General features: G+C 37.4%; 1 protein-coding gene across 2 annotated transcripts in view; it reads left to right on the plus strand.

Moving 5' to 3' along the window:
- Ttc27 (tetratricopeptide repeat domain 27) overlaps positions 1–21,793 on the plus strand; it is a 188,517-nt gene that overhangs the window by 34,112 nt on the left and 132,612 nt on the right. The window contains exons 6-8 of one of the 2 annotated variants that reach the window (XM_074049472.1): positions 2,527–2,691; positions 5,081–5,214; positions 11,909–12,021. In XM_074049472.1, coding sequence (XP_073905573.1) covers positions 2,527–2,691; positions 5,081–5,214; positions 11,909–12,021 — 412 coding nt within the window. The remainder of the gene's footprint in view (positions 1–2,526; positions 2,692–5,080; positions 5,215–11,908; positions 12,022–21,793) is intronic. The other variant, XM_074049473.1, reaches the window with a different exon arrangement.

The raw sequence follows: 21,793 nt of genomic DNA on the forward strand, positions 1-21,793 counted from the left end.
ATTGCTTATACTCTCTCTACAACAAAATTAGAGATAAGGGCAAAATAGTTTCTGCTGGGTATTGGGGGCGGGGGAGAGGGATGGGGCGGACTAGGTGGTAAGGGAGGGGGTGGGGGCAGGGGGGAGAAATGATCCAAGCTTTGTATGCACATAAGAATAATAAAAGAAAAAGGAAAAAACAAAAAAAAAGAAAGCCTAGGTTTGGTCTGCAGATCTGTGTGAAGGTTGACTTATGGTTATGAATCATGGGATCAATCTCTTCTCCTTCCCTCACTGCTGCTTTCTGTCCTCCTTGTGTGGCACACTTCTCTCCATTTTACCCTTACACTATAGTAGTTCCTTGGGTCCTGGGTTGAAATGTAGGTCTCCTGCTAGGAGTTGCCTGCTTTAGGGTCCAGGACTCATCTATTGTCATTGGTGTTCCTTGTAGCTATCAGAATCAAATCCTAAAGTCTATAGGTTTGGTAGTTAGCTTCAAGGAAGAATATGGTTTCATTGCATGCTGACTTCTTAGGCTGCAGTTTTCATTTAGTTTTTGTTTTTGCTTTCTGAGAATTACTTATTTTGTTCCCAGCACAGCTATGCACATAAACATATGTTAAAAATTTTCAATCCAGGTTTTTAGGTGCTGTTATTGAGAGAGCAATTGACCATGCTATAGAATCTAAAGATTAAGTTAGCTCTTAAGAAAAAAAAAATCACGACCTGGTTCCCTACTATCTTTAACTAACAATATTTGTCACCTGAACATATAAGATATGCAGAGGGAGTATAGATGTATAAGATCAAAGCCAGTTATACTAACAATACATATATACACAAGTAAATAGGTGAGTAGAAAGGTGAGAGGGAAGATAGACAGAATCAACTTCATGGGTATTATATGATTATTTTATATTAATAGGATAATTGAAATTCAATAGTCTTCTCTAAACCTGTGTGAGTTAAGTTCAGAAACGGCCTTTCTGTTATAGTAGGAAGCCTGGCCAACTTTCACATGCGTCTCTTGATTTTCCCAACCAAAACCCTTTGGCAGCATTACGTTATGGCTGTTAACAATGAAATAAAGTTGTGTCACTAATTAATTGTGCTAAGTTCATATGTTATTATATTTCTGACGGTCTTGGCTATACACTCAGGAATAATGGACAGAACAAAGAAAAAGCGTTGATAAAAAGAAGCCATCACTAGGAGCAGTGAGTATTGTTAGGTCTGGCTTCTCCTGAGTTTGGTTTGCATGTGTGAAGTATCCTGAGGGGTTTCCTAATGAGAAGTTCACATCTGTATGCCGCTGTGACTTTTAAGGTGTGACCTGTGCATCTTGATTTACTCTCTTCCTCTAATTCCAGAGAGCCTCTCGAAAAGGCTGGCTTACACAGAAAAACATGGTCTTGGGTTTTTAGACCCATTTTAATTTCAGCTCACAGTAGGACAAAAGAGTTCCTGTTTCTTAGTGGTAAGCACATTACAATAGACACGTTCCTAGGTGATGAAGTAGATTGGGCTTTAATCCTCTGTCGGCTTCCTCCTCCTTCTCTTCCACAAGCTTGGGTCCAAGTCCTGGCTTTGCCACTTAACAATTGAGGTGGCTAGTCAGTGAGCTGAGCTCAGTTTTCTAATGCCTTAGATGGAGATAATGTTAGCCTCAAATACAGTATTGTGAGAACTAAATAACACGTATAAAATGCCAAGGGCTAGGGAGAACAGCCATTTAGTAAATATAACTTGTTTTTCAGCTTGAATGGTGGAAAAATTATCACCAATCTTTGAACTAGAAGTGCATTTTCCATCCTTTCATTGTGTATTCATTCTTGTAGACTGCTTTGTGGAAGCTAACCCAGCACTGATACTCAGGAACATTGTAGTAGAGAATTCTGTCTGGGAGCTCAGTTAGATGAGGTGTCTTGTTAGACACCCTGTTAACCTGATACATGTCATAGTACTGGCCCCTTTATTTTATATAAATAATTTTGACAATCTTTTTGTTTCAGATGCTGTTACTAGGTTATTATTTTCTCAATTCTTATTCTCAAGTAGAGAAATAAATTAGTATCTGACTGCCAAACCACCATTCATTCATTCTCTATTTGATACTCATCTGGTCTTAGATATATGTGGATGTATGTTTATTACCCCTTTTTTTGAAGGGAGAAATTCTACATTGTCTATGAAGTCAGCTTAATTAATCTATCTTTCATTAGATTTTCTGCAGTGTTTAATTTAGATTCATTTGAAACTTTGTATCCATTCCTGTTGCTATATTTTCCATAGCATGATTAAGAGAATTACCTAAGAAAGAGCAGGTTCTGAATCATCTCCTAGGATTCTGTGGCATGAAGGAGGTAATGTATGCCATGTTCTTAGCTGCTCAGAGAATGTTAGCTGTTAACTCTTACACTATTTGTGTTCTTTACATTCTACATTAAAAATTCTTCAAGGGCAGAAACTGTGTGATATGCACTTCAATATTATGGACTCAACATTTCATTCATCATAGTTTTTAGTGTTTCATCTTTTGTCTTTCAGTGATGAAATTGGAGCATCTGTTTGTAGGTGACTCAGGTCAATATTTGGCTATTCAATTCCATCTGGAATGTGCATATATATTCTTACATTATTATGAGTATAAAAAAGCAAAAGATGAGTTCAATATTGCCAAAGACATCAGCAAATTAAAAATTGATTTGACAGGTAAGACTTTACCTTTTATGAGTAATTTTATTTTGATAATAAAACCATTACATACATTGGCAGTTTATATTTTATGCTAGTATTTCATTTCCTTTATCTTTTTAGGTGAGAGCCACGGTGCTAGGCTTTTTTGTTTTCTTCACAGAGGGTTTTGCTATGTAACTGGTCTCAAATTTGTGATGTTCCTGTCTTAGCCTCTGGAGTGCTGGGATTATATGTACGTGCCACCATGCCCTGCTTAATATTTGATTTTGCTTCACAAAAATACATTTAAAAATTTTTATTTAAAAATCTATATTTTTAGGACAAATTTGGAATTATGTTTTTTTCCCCTCAGATTTACATTAATTGTTATAATCTAGTTAAATACATATTAAAAATAGCAGCACGTAATACATGTGTGGACTTTTAACCATTTGCTTCTGGTTGTGGGCCTCCAAAGGCTTCTTCTGACTCCCCAGTTTAGTTTGGCATCTCTGCATTGTCTTTTCTTGTAAGTACTTACCTATTGCTTCCATCCTGCTTGTTTTGTATTCCATTTTGTATTCTTTATGAGCAGATGTATCTTTTAAGGCCTTAGAACACTCTCTGGGAGGTAGTAAGCACTCAATGAATATGTGTCAAAAGAGTACATGCATTATAGAATTTTTCTTAACACCTCTGTTATTTCTTCTGAGTGCCAAATGAAAAACCGCTGTTTTCTTTTTAACTATTCCTCTTTCCCTAATGTAGCACAGTATAATTGGCCTTCAGTCTTGAATGAATTAATGAAAGTCAACCATTATCAGCTGATCATTCTATTTATACTTGGTGAACCTGGACTGAGCATCCCAGGATGTGACTGCCTGCCTCGAATTTTGAAATAACTGAACCAATTTATCCTCCGTATGCTAGGTCTAGATTTTCTCAAAGGCTTGTTCTTAGCCCCCAAATTCTATAATTCTTAATACCTTAGTAATTAATAAAACCCTTCAGATATATTGCTAGTTAAATATGACTTTGTGGGCTGGTCTGGGATCTTAGCCACCTTGTTTTACATTGTTTGTATGGGGAAAGTTTTTTAATGTCCAGCTTATAACTTTTGGAACAATGCCATGTATAACTTGGAGTCTTGTCTGTATTCGAAATTATAGTTATATATAATATAACTTGTGAGGTTAGTTTCTGAAATTGTTTTAAATATTTTGATCCCAGGAGACTTTTTTGGGACTATTAAGAAAATTAATGACACTGTGCTCTGTATATTCAGCTTTAACTGTTGGTGTATTTATTAGCTAGTTTTCGTATTTTTTTCCAAATTAGGGGTGTAGAACTTAGAAATACAAATGTAGTACTCACAAATAAAAAATGAGAACCAGGTTATTATTTTTTTCACTCAGCTATAGACTTGTTAGAAAAAAGTAAGCTGTTAAGCCATTTCAGTGGCTATCTTTAGCATAACATGTTTAAAAGGTTCATGCATAACTTAGAGCCATACTCATCACAGGATAAAAAGCAGACTTCTGAGGCTGGTTTTTGTAATCAAGGGTCTTTATAATCTGACATTTTCCAGAGAATGAATGTTGGAACTTCTGCTTCTCTTAAAAGTGATCTAAAAACAACTCTTCCACAGCACATGACTTCAGAGACATAAAAAGTGTTGGTGACACATGAAGCCAGCTAGAGTACAACACCTTGGCATTTAGAAGCTGATGACCCTGGCTTTAAGTGCTGGCTGTAATACAGAGATCCTTGTGACCATGAGCAAGCGACTATACCTTTGTCTTTTCAGTTATTATATAGAGAAATAATATTCCTTCTACCTATAGCACCTCTCCCCCACCTTTTTTTTTCTTTATTTTGAAGAGGGAGGTCATTTAATATAAAAATAAATGTGAAGAATCTAGTAGCAGAAATCCTGGGTTTGAGTCCTAGCACCATAGCTTGTTGGCTTTATAGTGTTTTAAGTCATTCTAACATCACTGGACCCTGGGTTTTTCTTAAGTGAAATAGAGAAAACATCTTACAATTTCTAAAGTACTCTGGGTCATACATGGTGGCTAAAGCCTATAATCCTAGCTACACAGGAGGTGGAGTCAGGAGGATTGAGGTTTGAGGTTAGCCACGTAAAAAGTTCTCGAGACCCCATTTGTTGGTGATGGTCACACACCTGTCATCCTAACGATAAGGGAAGCCTAAATAGGAGGAAACCCTATTTGAAAAAGAATGAAAGCAAAAAGGGTGGGTGGTGGTTCAAGTGGTTAGAACACCTGCCTAGCAAGTGCAAGACTCTGAGTCAAACCCCAGTACTGCCAGATATTCTAAATCATTCTGAAAGTATTGCTTTTCATGACTGTACTATAGATCTGATTGATAAATTCATACATACAGCTTTTTTTTTTTTTTTCAGGTGCTTTGGGAAAAAGGACACGGTTCCAGGAAAATTATGTGGCACAACTGATTCTGGATGTGAGAAAAGAAGGGGATGTCCTTTCAAATTGTGAATTCAGTCCAGCCGCCACCCCTCGGGAATACTTAACCAAGGTAAATCGAATTATAAAAATTTAACTCTTTTAACATCCAGGTCTAACAGTTTCAGTAAGTGAATATCATGGAAACTGAGTAGAGTGAGAAGAGTCTTCATTTTGCCCTTCTTGAGCCCTTTCAAGATAGCTATGAAAACCTCATGTTGAAGCCTTTATTTATTTTTACCTGTAATTAGAGATAAATAATACATTTCTTCTAGAATTCAATAAACATGAATTAATAATGCAGTAAGTTATATATTATGACCTTGAAGAGATATGAAAGACAGACTGAGTAGAGACTAATTTTTTTAGCTGCTACCATATTTGTTTGTTTTTGCTTTACTTTCTTTTGTTGAGTGTGTCCATGTCTGTATTTCCCTTCCACTTTTTGTTTTTTTCCCCCATAAGATATGGTTTCACTATGTACCCCAGGCTGGCCTGGAACTGGCCATGTAGCCCAGACTGGCCTCAGACTCTCACTTCTCCTTCCTCCTCCTCCTGAGTGCTGGATTGTAGGTGTGTACCACCATGCTCGGCTCTCCCTTCTATTTCTTATAAAGACATACTTTGCTCCTTTCAATTAACAATATACTATGGAGATCATATGCACAGAGATGGCTCTTATTCTTATTCACAGCTGCATAGTACTTCATTTTGTGATGCTATCATGGTTCTAATGAATTAGTACCTTATTGATGGCGTTTATCATTTCTATTCTTTGTCCTTTACAATATAGTCTTAGTGAAAGGTGACAGATGTATATGATCTGAAGAGAAACCAGAGTATACAAATACTGTTAGAATAAACAGCTTTATGTCCTTTTTTTTTTTTTTTTTTTGGCTCTGAGATAGATTTCTAGAAGCAGATTTGCTGGGCCAAAGTGTAAAGACATTAGTAATTTTGCTAGAGAAACCATCAACATTTAAAAAATGCAAGAATATTAAAGCACATGTGTAGGGGGGATAGCCATCTGCAATCATACCAAATTAATAAATCATTCAGTTGTTGTTTACATGCATAGACATTTCCCATGTGTTGGAAATTAATTTGAGCAATAATGTAAGGAAATTTTTTCCTAGACAAGTTACCTACCATCATGAGACAAGGAGTCTAATGTCAGTCATTATTAGGGCTCTGTGACCTCCAACTCATAAGTCCATAAAAGAATCCTCAATGAGCCAGGTGCCATTGGCTCACACCTGTAGTCCTAGCTGCTTGGGAGGCTAAGATTGGGAGGATCACAGTTTGAGGGCCAGCCTAGGCAATTATGAGACCCTATCTCTAAAATAACTGGAGCAAGAATGAACTGGAGCTGTGGCTGAAGTGGTAGAGCACCTGCTTTGCAAGCACAAAGCCCTGAATTCAAACCTCAGTTCCATTAAAAAAAAAAAAAAGAATCCTCAATGAACCTGGTAACAGATAATGGAAGGATCTAGGCTCTAGGTATTTGGTGATCACCATCATGACCAATGATGCTGTTGAGCCTGATCCTCTGCCATCTGATGGATATTCTTCCCCAGAAGGTTCAGGGAGACCCCTTCAGTAGTTCCTCACTCGACCTTTAATGCTGTTTCCACGCTGTGACACCATATGTATCCATTGCACCCATTAGGGTCTCTGAGTGCAAGTAGCAACTATTGGAAACACAGGATTTGTATTCTCTTCCCAGGCTTGGGAAGGTATTACCTCCCTAGCAGATAATGCCAATTCCACCTCTTTAACTCAAATTATCATATAATTTCCCCTTCCTCTTGGTTCTCAGCATAATCTCACTCTGTCTACTTCCAAAAAACCAAAAACAAGAAACAAACCCCAAACAACTCCCCTTTCCACCAAAAAAAAAAAGTCTGTGGTGGAGTCTTCTGATAATTCCTGATTTCGATCCAGATATTCTGAGTACAGCAGCAAAGAAGACATACTGGGTCTCTTCCCTTCATGATTCATATCTGTTCATTTCTTTTGTCCTCTCCACTTTTGGAGGCTGGGAGGTCTGCAGTATTCAGTGTCTGAAGGCCTAGTTCTTGATTATTGATGGAACCTTCTTGTGTCTTCACGTGGTGGAAGATTGAGGGACTGTTTCATGGGTCTTTTTTTTATTAGGACAACAGTCCTCTTCATTGTTTTTGTTTTTTGAGGCAGGGTTTTGCTATGTAGCCCAGGCTGATTGAACTTAAATTCTTCTTTCTACTTTAGCTTCTTGAGTGCTAGGATTATAGGTGCATGACACCATGCCTGGATTTATCTCTTTATTCTTGCCTTCTGAGGATATTTTTGAACATTCAGAGACAAAATTTCATTGGCTTCTTTTATAACAATGATAAGAATTTCTTTTCACCGGTTTTATGATCTGCTTTTGTTACTCTGTCATTATTGAATTAGTTGCTACCTTAGTATACTTTTTTGACATGTCTAGTGGAATTTTTTCTTGTACCGTGAAATTATGACTCTTGGTCTGTTGACCTGCATATAGGCCCCTCCAGCTGCTTCCCTGGAGGCCATTAACATTTACATTTTCTTCTTCTAGAGACCCCACACCTACAGTTTTTGATTGTCCTTTAATTGATTTTATTATCCATGTTTTGCTACTCTTCATTCTACAGCTGTAGGCAAATTTACCTTGAGTATACCACACTCTAAAATTCTCCCCTGTACTGAGAGTAATGCCAAGGGAAGAGGCTAGGGCTGAGTGAGAAGCAATCAGGATGGCATTTGATGAGAACTCTTATCTTCTGGCCTTGCTCCAAGTTCCTGGTTGCTTTTGTGATAACTTCAGCAAGAAGCAGTTGTTGATTCTAAGAGAATGAATGAAGGAAGGGAGAGTTGTATAAACTCAGGGATCAGACTACACAGAGCACAGATTATACTGCCTGAAGGACATAGAGCCATAACTGAACAAGTATGTGTACTGCTGTGGTCGACCCTGGTCAGAACTCCTGCCTAGCAAGTGCAAAGACCTGAGTTTAGACTTCAGTACTGCCAACAAGAAGAAATTACCAAAGACCTATGATGAAAACAGTAGCCACCAGGGTGTGCTGTGCTCCTGCCAGCCCTGCAGTTTTTGGGCTGCCTGATCAGGGATGGCCATTGCCTTGGAGACTGAGCATTGGCCTTAAGTTTTGTGTTTCTCTAGGCCAGCAGTTGTGTTGGAGTGCTCCTTCCTTGAAACCCTATAGATAAAAACTAGCATTAGGGTGAGCCTTGGAGACAGGCAAGGAAGTCTGTCCCTCTGGCCTGGGGTGAGATTTGGGCAAATGAACTGCTTACCCTTTCCACATTTCCAAAGTTTGGCCTCCCACCCTTCTCAAACTGGAGTCTCTACCTAGCTCCACTGGCTCCCACCATAAAGAAAATGTAGAACCATTTTCATCACTCCAGAAAGTCCCCTCACACTCTTTTGCAGTCACTTTCTTCCCACTGATCTACTTTCTGTTTCAGAGAAGATCTGCTTTTTCTAAAATTTCACAAAAATGGAATTATATGGTATATATTCTTTTGTGTCTGGCTTCTTTCACTTTGCCCAATGCTTTTGAGATTCATCCATGTTGTACCACCAGTGGTTAGCTCCTGTTTATTGCCGAGTATCTCATTGCATGGACAAACCACTATTTGTTTAGTCAGCTGTCAGTGAACATTGGAGCTGTTTCTAGAAGCTATTATGAATAAAGCAACTTGGGACATTTGTGTGTCTTTGTGTCCATATATGTTTTTACCATTCTATTAGGTGTTAAAAACATAAAAATTATGTTTTTAACTTTATGAGAGACTACCAAAGGTACTCTTTTCTAAAGCAGTTGTTCTGTTTTACATTCTGACCATTAGTGTGTGAGAGTACTAGTTCCTCTTGATTCTTGTTAATCCTAACTGTTGACAGTAGTTTTTTTGCCATTTAGTGAGTATGTTTGTAGTGGCATCTCATTGTGGCTTTTCTGTTTTCTAGTGATTCATTTTTTTAAGTTACTTTTATTGAGGTATATCTTACAGAAAAATGGCCCATTTTAACTACACAGCTTAATGATATTGCACAAATGTCAGCACATCTACCATTACAGTCAAGATATGCTCCATTACCCCAGAGAGCTCCATCCTGCTCCTTCTCAGTTAATCCCCATTCCTCGGGCCCTGACCAATATTCCTTTTCTAGAATTTCATGTGAGTGGAATCATACAGTGTACAATGCTTTTTATCTGGCCTCTTTTTCAGCATTTTTTTTTAGATGTATCTATGTCAATAGTTCCTTTTTTTGCTGAATAGGATTCCATTGGTGAATGTAGCATAGGTTTTTTTTATTTAAAAAAAAATCTCTTTACCTATTGATAGATATTTGGGTTGTTTCCAGTTTGGAGCTATTACAAATAAAATTGATATCAACATTTAAGTACATGTTTTTTGTGTGGACATCTGTTTCATTTCTCCTAAGTAATCACTTAGGAGTAAAACTGATGATTTATATGGTAAATGTGTATTATAAGAAGTTGGCAAACTATTTTTCTGGTTGTATCAATTTTTATATTTCCACCAGCAATGTATGAAAGTTCTAAAAGAATAAAAAAATGCGAAATAAAGTAGCTATTAACAAAAAAATAAAAGGACTAGCAGTATGGCTCAACTGGTAGAGTGCCTGCTTTGCAAGTATGAAGTCCTGAGTTCAAACCCCAGTCCCATTAAAAAAAAAAAAGAAATATAAAGTAAGATTCATCAAAATTAAACCCTTCTTGTTACTGGATGCCAGGGAAAGTGGGTGGGATAAGGTTTATTAATGGGTACTAAGTTGTAGTTAGGGGCAAAAATTCTGATATGCTGTTACACAGAAGGATGACTATAGATAACAATAATGTATTATACATCCCAAAAATCTGAAAGAAAAGATTGTTTAAGATTTTCACCATAAAGAGATAAATATTGCAGGTTTATATTTAATAATTTAATATTACAAGGAATATTAAATAAATTTAACCTAATTTAAACATTACATCATGTATAAATCTTTCAAAGTCTTATATGTTCTATTAAAATGTTCAATTTTGTTTTATATATCAGCTTAAAATAAATTTTAAAACTTAAGAAAACCATGAAATGAAAGTTCCAGGTCCTTGTCTACATTTAGTCTTGCCAACCTTTTCATTTTAGCCATTTTATTTTTTGTGCTAGTGGTTCATTCTGGTTTTAGTTAGTACTTTTCTGTTTTCTGTTGACTGTGATTGGGGAGGATGTTTTTTGGGTACTTATTGGTCATTTGTGTATGTGTGTGTGTGTTCTGCAATACTGGAGTTTTAACTCAGGACTTTGTACTTGCTTGGCAAGCACTCACTTCAGTTATACCCTCAGCCCATCATTTTTTTTTTTTTCTTCTTTTCCTTTTTTTAAATTGTTATGCTGGGGTAGTGACATTTACAAAATTTTTTACAATATATCATAATTGAATTTTTTTTTTTTTTTTTTGGTCTTAAGGACTATTTGCTTACCCAAAGGCTGCCAAGATCTTTTCTTTGGATTTTTTTTTTTTAAGTTTTTCTATATTCAGGTCTCATATTAATTTAGATTTGTTTAACTTTTATTTCATGGTACTGAAGATTGAACCTAGGTCCTTATGTTTGCTTGGCAAGTGCCCTCCCTCCAGCTCTACCCCCAGCCCTTTTTATTTTATTTATTTATTTGAGCAGTACTGAGGTTTGAACTTAAGACCTCATTCTTGCTAGGCAGGCGCTCTACCACTGGAGCTACACTTCCAGCCCATACTATTTTTATTTTTTGAAGCAGAGTCTTGCTAAATTGCCAAAGCTGGTCTCAAACTTGTGATCCTTCTGCCTTAGCCTCCCATGTACTTGGAATTACAGGCATATACTACCATATCTGGCTAGATTTAGCTTTATGTGTCATATCAGGTAAGACTAGAAGGTCTTTTTTTCCCCAAATGTATATCCCATTGTTCAACATTATTTATTGAAAAGATTTTATCTGCTTAAATACTTTTGCTGAAAATCAGTTGACTATAAAAGGAGTCTAGATTTTGGTTCTGTTTTGTTCATTTAAATGTCTGTCTTTATACCAGAACATAATTCTTGATGTCAAGTATTGTTAAATCTTCAGATTTTATTCTTTTTCAGATTGTCTTGGTTACTTTAGATCTCTTGTATTTCTGTGTAAATCTCAGAATCACTTTGTCAATTCAGTATTTCTATCATTAATGCCAAATTATTTCTTCTTGTTACACGGGTCACAGTATACTCTTGCGACAGTCAGAGAGACAGCTTTGAATTTAGAGACAGAGTAGAAAGATCAGATTTTGATTCCTGATATTACCACATCTTTATTGAATGTGTCCTTGAATCAGCTTCTTTATGTCTTTTGTTCTTTGTTTCCTCATCTATAAATGGGAATAGAAATACCTACTGCCCATGACTAGTATGAGGATGAACAGGAAAATGTATGTGAAATTGCCCGCACAAGGGCCTTTTGCCTGCTGAGCTCAGTGAGTGATGGCTGCTATTCCCTATTACTATTAGTGCCAGGGTGTTCTTGAGGTATAAATGGCATATCTTCCATTTCTACAAGTAAGATAATCCCTAATATCTATTTCACAAGACAGCCTGTCCACTATGTGTACATATTACATAATCTTAAGTAAAAAGGTATGTTAACAGCATCACCCTTAGCAATCTATTGAATGAATCAAATTTAACTTTTGGTCTAAATTTTTTGTGTCCTACCAGAATCTGGAGCTCAATGATGATACTGTTCTGAACGAGATAAAATTAGCAGACTGTGAACAGTTTCAGATGCCCGACCTGTGTGCCGAAGAGCTTGCCATTATCCTTGGAGTCTGGTAAGTTGATGTCTGACTTGGCTGCTTTGAAAGCCTTGCATGTAGGTCTCTTGTGTTTGGGAAAATCTTCAGGGAGGTCCCAAGACTTTTGGATGAATGGGGAATTTAGTGTTTATGGCAACAGAGGGGGATTTCTTGGGTAGCCCATTAAAGGGTTAGAGATTAGGAATTTCCTATGGGTTGATATACTCATTCTTCCATTTCCTTTGTAAGCAAAATTCTTTGGTTATCCCCAGCTGGGAATAGATTCTTAATTAGGTGTTAAAGATAGGCAGGAATGACTATTTTGACCTCTCATGATATTTACATTTCAGAGGATAGGATTACTTTTTTAACAGAAAGTAAAACAATTACTTTTTAAGTAATAATACAGTAACTTATATGTAATGGAAATAATTTCTCATCTTTTCTGTAGTTCAACATTTTTTTCTTTCTGGTAGCACTTAGGGTTTGAACTCAGGGCTTCATGCTTGCAAAGCAGGTGCTCAAGCCCCACCTCCAGTCCCTCTTTTTTTTTTTTTTTTTTTCTATTTTGAAATAATTTCTAGCTTAAAAAAAAGTTGGTAGGGAAGGAGTCAGTGTAAAGAACTTTTGAGAATAAACTGATAGAATATCATGTCATCTTTGAGTACTTTAGTGTGTATTTCCAATAAATAAGAGTATTTTTGTATATAACCACAATACTACCAAAATCTGAAAATCAACATTCATACTTTATTTTCATTTACTTCTCAGGCCCCATTCTAATTACCACTTGTCTCGATAATCTCCTTTAGGGCAAATGATCCAATCCATAATGTATGTGTCCCATTTGATTGTTACATCTCTTTAATCTTTGTCAGTTTGAAATACATTCTCATTTTTGCTTGACTTTCATGATCTTGATACTTGAAATTTATAAACCAATTATATTTTAGACATTTCTTTAATTTGAGTTTGTCTGATTTTTAAAAAATGATTAGATTCACCTTATTCATTGTTAGCAGGCATATCAGAGGAGTGAAGTTTTGTGGTTCTTTTTTTTTTGTTTTGGTGTTACTGTGGTTTGAACTCAGGGCTTCATGCTTGCTAGCAGGTGCATTACAGCTTGGGCCACAACTCTAGCCCTTTTTGCTCTAGTTATTTTTGAGATAGTGTCTATTTTTTTTGTTCAAGTCAGCCTGGCCTGTGATCCTCCTATTTTAGGCTTCTGGCTATAGTTAGGATTATTGGCACATGCCATCATGTCCAGCATTTTTCTGTTGATACGGGGTCTGGCAAACTGTTTTTGCCAGGGCTGGCCTGGAACCATGATCCTTCCAATCTCAGCCTCCCACATAGCTGAGATGATAGGTATGTGCCACCTGTGCCTCACAAACTTTTTGTTTGGGCTGGCCTCGAACTATGATCCTCCCATTCTCAGTTTCCTAAGTAGCTAGGATTATAGGTGTGAGCTGCTGGTGCCTAGTAGTTTTGTGGCTCTAATTGTATCCTAAGAGGTAGAGTACAACTTCACTTTTTTCCCACTACTGGTGATGTTAACTTTGATCACATCATTAAAGTGCTGTTTGGTAGGTTTCTCCTATGTAAAATTTTTCTTTTTATCTTTGTAATTAATATTTTATATGAAAGTAATTTTAGGCAATGTAAATGTTGCATTTGTCAGTAAGAGATTTAGTAATAATATTCAAAATAGACTATCTCACAAAATTATAATAAATATTGAGACCAGTTAAAATTAGTAGTAGGTAGCTTAGGAAAGGGAGCATTTGAAAAAGATCTATTCTTATAACTCAGTAGAGCTCATTATTAGTGTTCACCTCATAGTATTTTCCTCTTATATACTAATAGTAGGTTTTCATTTATATAAAAGTTGAATTCATTTCTACAGTCCCCTTTTATTAGCTTAAAAAAGAGTTCTGTTTCTTAGTCCAAGACAATTATCCTGTCCCATTATTTGATTCCAGTGACACAATTTATATTTACTCTAGAAAAATTACTTTTTTCAATTTGCTATGATGCTTAGTATATCAGTACGAGTAGCAACTATGTGTTAGGCACTAACCTGCATGCCTTTACCCTCTCACTTCATATTCTAACAGCTGTAGGGATTGTTATTTTTCTCTATTTTTCAGATGGGAAAACAGTATTCATAAGGATAGCTAAATGACTTGCTCAAATTAGGATTTGAGCAAGAATTCTAAGTTCTTCTTTATGCAATTTAAAAAATATTTTGGCAATTCATAGTTTCCAGCTCATGAGGAAATTAAACCAAATAAACATGTTCCCAGGCATTCTGTCAGTTTATCTTTATTGTGTTAAACTTCATAGTTCAGAGAGAACTAAAAACCAAGAAAATGCTTGTCTTCAAATACTATTTTTTCCTCAAATAAGTAAGTATTAGAATTTCAATGTAAAGATATATGTACGGACTGAATAGATTTCACAGGCAGTTTAAATCTTCATCTTTTAAAATTTTATCTGTTGGGGGAGGAGGAGAGGAAGGAGAATGGTGGATGGGGTGAATTCAAGTATGATATATGATATATTATAAGAACTTTTATAAATGCTACAATGTACTCCATCCAGTACAACAATAATAATTTAAAAAACCCCTCAAAAATTGTTTATTTGGCAGTGTTGAGGCTTGAACTCAGGATTTCGCGCTTGCTAGGCAGGCGCTTTACTGCTTGAGCCGTGCCTCCAGCTGTAAATCTTCATCTTTTGATGGGGAATACTTGGTTATTTTCTGAATCATAGAGCTTTTGTTACAGTTTTTAAACCTTTGGGTTAGGACATCAGTGAACTGGTAACTCACATGAAGCTACTGTGAAGTTTTAAACAATGATTTGGGTGCAGCCCCTGATCTCTCTCATCCCCATGGCCACTAACTCCAGGTGACTTGGACACTGTGGTAGAACAGGTCCATTGTTGTGGAATGAGAACCCAACCTACAGGAGGAAAGATTGATTTTGGCTCACCCTCTCAGAGGTTTCAGTCTAAGGTTGGTTGACTCCGTTGCCTTTATGCCCAGGGCAGGCCAGAAATATGAAGGCAGCAGGCGTGATGGAATAATGCTGCTCACTTCATGGTGGACAGGAAGCAGAGAGAATGAGAGGAAGCACAGGCCAGGGGCCAGGGGCCAGGGTTAAGAGTTACCTTTCAGGTATTTGCCCCTAGTGACTTACTTTCTTTAATGAGGCGTCACTTCCTACAGTTTTCACACTCCCAGTAGTGCCATCAGATGGGGGCCAAGCCTTAAACATGTGAACCTTTGGGGGAAAGAAGACTTTGAGAAGGTGATTTCTTATAGGCTGTACATTGACTCAGTATTAGGAATGGCTTCATGCTCTTTCCCTAGACTCTTGCCTTTCACTGGCTTCCTGCTTGAGTTTGATCTTTACGAAAACTGAACACAGGAGTTTGGAATTTGCCCCATGTTGCTCTCCCTGTTTGTTTGGTTTTTTTTTTTTTTTTTTGGCAGTACTGTGGTTTGAACTCAGGGCTTCATGCTTGCTGGGCAGGCACTCTACCACATGAGCCACTCTGCTAGCCCTGTTTACATGATGGGTTTTTTTTTTTGAGTCTCGAAAACTATTTGCCCTGACTGGCTTTGAACTGCCATCCTCCTGGTCTCTACCTCCTGAGTAGCTAGGATTACAAGCATGTGCCCCTGGCACCCGGCTGCGCCATGTCTCTTATTCCTCAGTATACCTGCCTACTTTGGTGTTGTCATTTCTTAAAATATAGCATTCCTTAAATAATAATTTACACTACTGAGGAGGAAAGAGCAATTCTGTTCTAATTTAACAGTCTGATTTTCAGGTGTGCATAGTGATATATTATAAGTCTAAGATAATAAATTATGTAAAGTAGTAGTGATCCAATTCAATGACTGCTATAATTATTTATTTTAAGCATTTATATTTCCTTTTTTTTTTTCCTTTCTTTTTTTTTTTTTTTTCCTGCTGCTGGGGATTGAAGTAGCACCTGATGCACACTAAGCATGCACTCTACCACTGAGCTGCACTTCCAGCCCCATAATAATTATTTGTAATGTGTCTATAATGTTTTACTTTGCATACTTTGTGTAAGGCATGTTAGGACTGGAATACTTATATGAGACATGAACATCTATTTTGAATGAGGTTCTTATCTCTTACATGCTTGCTCACACATTAGAATCATAGTGTTTTAGAGTAGAAAGGACTTTAGGGTTTAATTGGATCATCTTACCACCTGATACATGATTCCTTTATGCCATCAAACTAGAAATGTCTGGGAATATGTGTGTGTGTGTTTTATGTATTTATATGTATATATGTTGTGCGTTTTAAATGAAATTATTTCATAATTTTTTTCCCCTATTGATTTATTTTTTTCTTACTAACAGTAGATTTGTTTGCCAGGCACCAGTGGCTCATGTCTGTAATCCTAGCTACTCAGAAGGCAGAGATTGGAGGGTCACAGTTTGAGGTCAGCCCAGGCAGATAGTTCTTGAGACTCTATCTCGAAAATACCCAACATGAAAAAGGGCTGGTGGAGTGACTCAAATGATAGAGCACTGCCTAGCAAGTAAAAGGCCTTGAGTTCAAACTCTAGTAGCATTCCCTCCCCAAACCCCCCAAAAGAAATAGATTCATTTAAAAATTGCTGTGTAAAAATTTCCTATTTATTATAAAGTCTATAAACAATATTAAAAATTGCAAGGAAGTATTACTATCTTATGGGGTTTTCTTTTCTTTTTTTTTCCTTATATATTTAATACCTACATGCAAAATAATTTACATAATATATACATTTATGTTGTAGGAAAAAAATAAAATGAACACTGAACTTATCACCTTATTTAAAAACTAGAAGGTTATCAATATCACTAATTCTACCTATGTGCTTTTATGGTATCTCATCCTCTGTGTCTCCTCAAAAGAAAACACTATCCTAAATTTCATGTTTGTCATTTTCTTGTCTTTATATATTTAAGCTCATGTTTTATACACTGTAATTCAAGTGCTTCATTTTGCTTGCTTTTGAGCTTTATACACATGGTGTTATATGACATGGAACTCTCTGTGATTAGCTCTGTTCCTCTTACTGTATTTCTGTGATTCATGTTCTCATCTGTAGCTGCACTGTAATTTGTAGTGTAGCATTCTGTTGAGTGGATATATCACAACGTGTCACTTTCCTTTTGGACATTTGGATTGTTTCCAAATTTTTTCTACCACACACACTACCGCTATGGCTATTATGTGCACCATTGCTGGTCCACTTGTTCCCTAATTCTTTAGGATGGCGTTAGTAAGCAAATATGTAAATGTGAATTGTTTTTATGGTGACAGTTTCTTAGCATTCATGTTGTTCTGCCTCTTTGGCATCTTAAGTTTTACTTGTCTAGCAGTTACAGTAATATTTTTGTGGCAAAAGTTTATTAAATAAGAGTTGGTACCACATTAATTTTTTTCATTTTCTTTTCTGAGTGGTACAGATTAGATTCTTTTCCTCCTCCTAAGATGAGTCACATTGACATTTAGAATACCACCCACATTTTGTCCACATTTTATTACTTTTTATACTTAGCATTCATGCACTTGGCACATATGATGCCACAGTATTATGTGTGTTAAAAAATATATAATGTAGCCGTTTATTTTACTTTAAAAATTGTACTCCATTAGTGTTATGTGCTGGTGTAAAGTGTTGTAGCCTGGGGTTGAGGGTCTTTGCCTTCACAGGCCAGGGAACTGGCTCGTGAGTCAGCTGAATAATGAGCCAAACCTGGTATATAAAGTAGGATTTATTAGAGAGAAAAGAAAGGCTGTAGCTAATGGAGTGCACTGGCCCAGAAACTGGTAACTTGCTGCTCAGGTGATGGCTGGGATTTTTATAGACATCCCAGCTCTGAATTAGGTGGTTTTTTTCTCATTGGCCATGGATTTGCCGTGGTTTGGTTTGCACCTTTATTGGGGGAGGGGAAACAATCTTGAGAGCATTTTGCTTATTAGCCCTGTGGCAGATCTATCAGACCCTGTATATCTATCAGACTCCTCAGGATGCAGGAATGATATGGCTCTCCAGGGGGGATGGGCTACCCATTCATCTGCCCTAGGTCTCCAGACCCAACAAATCCCCTCTCTAAGACAAGCACTCAGCGGTTGGGGAAAGGGGTGATGACTCATCTAGCTGCTGCATGCTGACAGTGGGCGATGGGGGATAGCGGAGAGGGTACTTGTCTCAGGTCTTGACCCGTGTAGTCTCTGGGGGCCCCAAAAGAATGGGATGGAGGCTTCATGTGTAGGCTGAGGTGAGTATTTTTTGATCAAGAGCTGGAGTTTGATCCATTGGACCTGTTGAGATATGAATCTGGAGAGAGCATTTATTATACAAGGCCCACGTCGGAGTATTAGAAGGAGCATAAAAAGCGGTCTGGCAAGGGCTGCATATCTAGGGATCCAGATTCTGCAGAATCCTGTAACTCCCAAGAAAGCTCTAAGTTGCTTTATGGTCTAGGGGAGTGGAAAACAGGATTGAATCGATTCGCTCATGACTCAGGGAGTGAGTCTGTCCCTTTAAGACTACATCTATGTGGGTGACCTTTGGGAGGCATAATTGGGCCTTCTCCTTAGAGACTTTGTATCCTTGGGAGACCAGAAGGTTTTAAAAAGGACTCAGTTGCCCTAGAGATGAGGGGCTCAGTGGCTCCACACAGAAGTTAAGTCATCAACATATTGAAGAAGGGTGGCCTCTGGGTAGTGCCAATCTTATAAGCTTCTGGTTAGGTCCTGTCCAAAAAGATGAGGGCTGTCTCTAAACCCTTGTGGTAAAACTGTCCAAGTTAGTTGCTGTGAAGGGTTTGTGGGATCTTCAAAGGCAAACAGGGGCTGACTGTCAGGATGCAGGTTAAATGTAACACTTTTGGATAAAAGAGAGCTTTAACTCATTTTATATAAATTGACACTTTTAACTTTGTGAATGTTTGTGCCATATTTAGATAAGTATAGACACAGAACACAGTTATAAAGTGGTCATTGAAGACCAACTTATTTTATGTTATTTTATGGACATAGAGAATTTGATTTTAGTTTGACATGACCCTAAAAAAATCTTTTAGTCAACTTTTTAACTTTATCATACACCGAAGCTTTTATTATACACTTTTAAGTCTAACTCAGAACCTTTATATAACGTACTGAACCCTCTGATGGTTTGTCCTTATTCCTCCTCTCCATAGTTGGATCAATCTTTAGGATAAACCCTTCTTTACAAAATCCTTTCTCATTTAAAAACATTTCTTATTTCCTTTAGCCTTTCCCCCAAAAAATACACTCAACACCTATCTATATCCTTTCTACTCATTCACTTTTTAACTTGTATTTTGAAATAACTTCTCTAAGAATTTTTAATTTAAATTTAAACAAAATTGTTTTTCCAATTAGCCTTATTTTTATTATATAGACCCATATAGAAAAGCAATTTTAAACTGTTTTTATACAATAGGTAACCTATAAAGACACCGTTTGTTAATAGATCTAATTATAGAGGAATTGAATGTAAATTTCTTATGATGAAATGAAACACAGTAAGGTTACTGTCCATAAAATAATGCCTTTAATTTAGTTAGACTTCACTGACGTAACCCTTAAAAAACTGGTTTTTCTTAAAAGTAGAAGCAGAAGAGGTGGGGGAGAGAGGAGAACAGAAGCCTTGTATTTCTTTACATTAAATCTGTAGTAAGAATTATCCTAAAGATGTTTAAATATATGTGTATGTAAAAAAGTTTTATATTAGGCATGCCATAAATGTTAATTTAAGTGCGCATAGGTTCAAGGGCTCAAGAACATGTAAGAATTAACTAAGTGGCCACAGTTAAAAAATAAAAAAAAAATTTTTTTATTTTTATTTTTAGAAGCAGATTGAGAAGTGTCCCATTCTGCTCTTTTTGGACTCATTTTGAGTGGATTGATAGCTGAAGTAAGAGTCAATTTTAAGAATAGCGTTTTGAGTCAGTCTCAGTTTTTAATAAGACTTATCATAGCTATTAGATTTTTGTCTCTAATAAATCAATCATATCATAGACATACACAAAACCTACACAATGAAACACAAAACAATTATATTAATTTTGAGTGTACTCTTGGATATTGAAAACTTTAGATTTAGGAATGCAAAAGAAAGCATCCTTTAAATCTAGTACAGAGTAATATTGGGCTCTTGAGGGTGTTTGAGCCAATAGAGTATAGGGATTGGGAGCAATTGGGTGGAGGGGAATGACTGTTTTATTAATGAGCCAGAGGTCTTGAACTAATCTCCATTTGTTTGGCCCCTTGAGGATAGCAAGAATAGGAGTATTATAGGGGCTGGGACAATTAATTAGTAGCCCCCCCCCTTTTTTTTAAAGGAATTTGTGGTAGGTATAAGGCCTTGTTGTCCTGCAGGCTTGAGGGGGATATTGTTTTTGGGTGTGGAAACTGTGAAGGATCTTTGAGCTTTATTTGAATAGGGAGGGCCATCCTGGCTCACCCTACAGTCATCCCATCAGTCCATACTGTGGGATCTATTTGTTCCTGAAGGAGGGAGCAGCAGAGATAGCTGCCTATGGGGAGGAGAATTTGAGCTTTTAGTTGAGATAGTAAATCCTGTCCCAGAAGGGGTACTGGAGTTTCAGGAACTATGAGGAGAAGGTGACAGAAGTGGAGGTCTCCCCAAGAGCAGGTCAGAGGCCTGGTAAAATAGCACTCTAGGGGCTGGCCAGATTTGCCCCAAACAATAACTTTTGTCATTGGACCGGGGACCCGGAGAGAAAGGTAAAACAGAGAAATGAGCTCCACTGACTCACTTCTCTAGCATCATGGATACCCAAGGCTCAACATTGATGCTAAGAAGTAGAGTCTGGACAGGAGACCCAGGACACATCAATCCATCTGGAGACGGGGGCACTTAGACCTCTAATGGTTACCTTTGTAGAGAGGGCAGGGTCCCGGTTGGGGGCAGGGCTGTCTCCTGGGCTGTCCCCCTTTTGGGCATTCTCTGCAGAAGTGCCTCTCCCGTCCACAATGGTAGCAAGTTTGGGCAGCAGGCCCCAGTTGTGTGGGACCCGCTCTGAGAGCAGCAATGAGGTCATCATGTCTCTTATCTTTTTCTCTACTTTTAGTAACGTCTCGGTTATAATATATAGTCATGGCTAGCTGTATTAGTTGGTCCAGTGATTTTTTTCCCCTTCAGCCACAGACTTTTGGAGTTTTCTACAGCTATCTGGGGCTGACTGTGTTAGAAATTTATCTTTGAGGAGAACCTCTCCCGCCTGTGACTGGGTCCACTGTGGTATGCTTTCTGATAGCATCCTTAAGATGCTGTAGAAAGGTGAGGGGGTTTTCTTCAGGGCCTTGCTGTACTACAGTTACCTGGGAATAGTGTAGAGGTTTGTCTTTGGCCCTTTTTTAGCCCTTCCACTATAAAATGGAAAAGTGGCATTGATGCCATTCATCCTCCCACCATTTTGACTCCAATGTGGATCTGCCAAGGGGACTGTCTGTGCCCCTGTTGGTATAGGCACATGTATACCCTCATTTTCAGGTACCACGAGTATTGGGACTCATTGTAAATGGTAATCATTTCCAACCTTAGTGGCCTGGGCCAGGATCCATTGCTTTTCTAATGAGGAAAGAGTCTGGTCTAGTAGAAGCATAAAATCCTTCCATGTCAATTCAAAGGTTTGGATCACAGAGATAAAGGCCCTCACCGCTACTGCTCCACCCTCTGCCCTACCTTCTAAGTCGCCCCAATATTAAGAATC

Source organism: Castor canadensis, chromosome 12 (genome assembly GCF_047511655.1).
Source record: "Castor canadensis chromosome 12, mCasCan1.hap1v2, whole genome shotgun sequence".
In the NCBI taxonomy this organism is placed as follows: domain Eukaryota; kingdom Metazoa; phylum Chordata; class Mammalia; order Rodentia; family Castoridae; genus Castor; species Castor canadensis.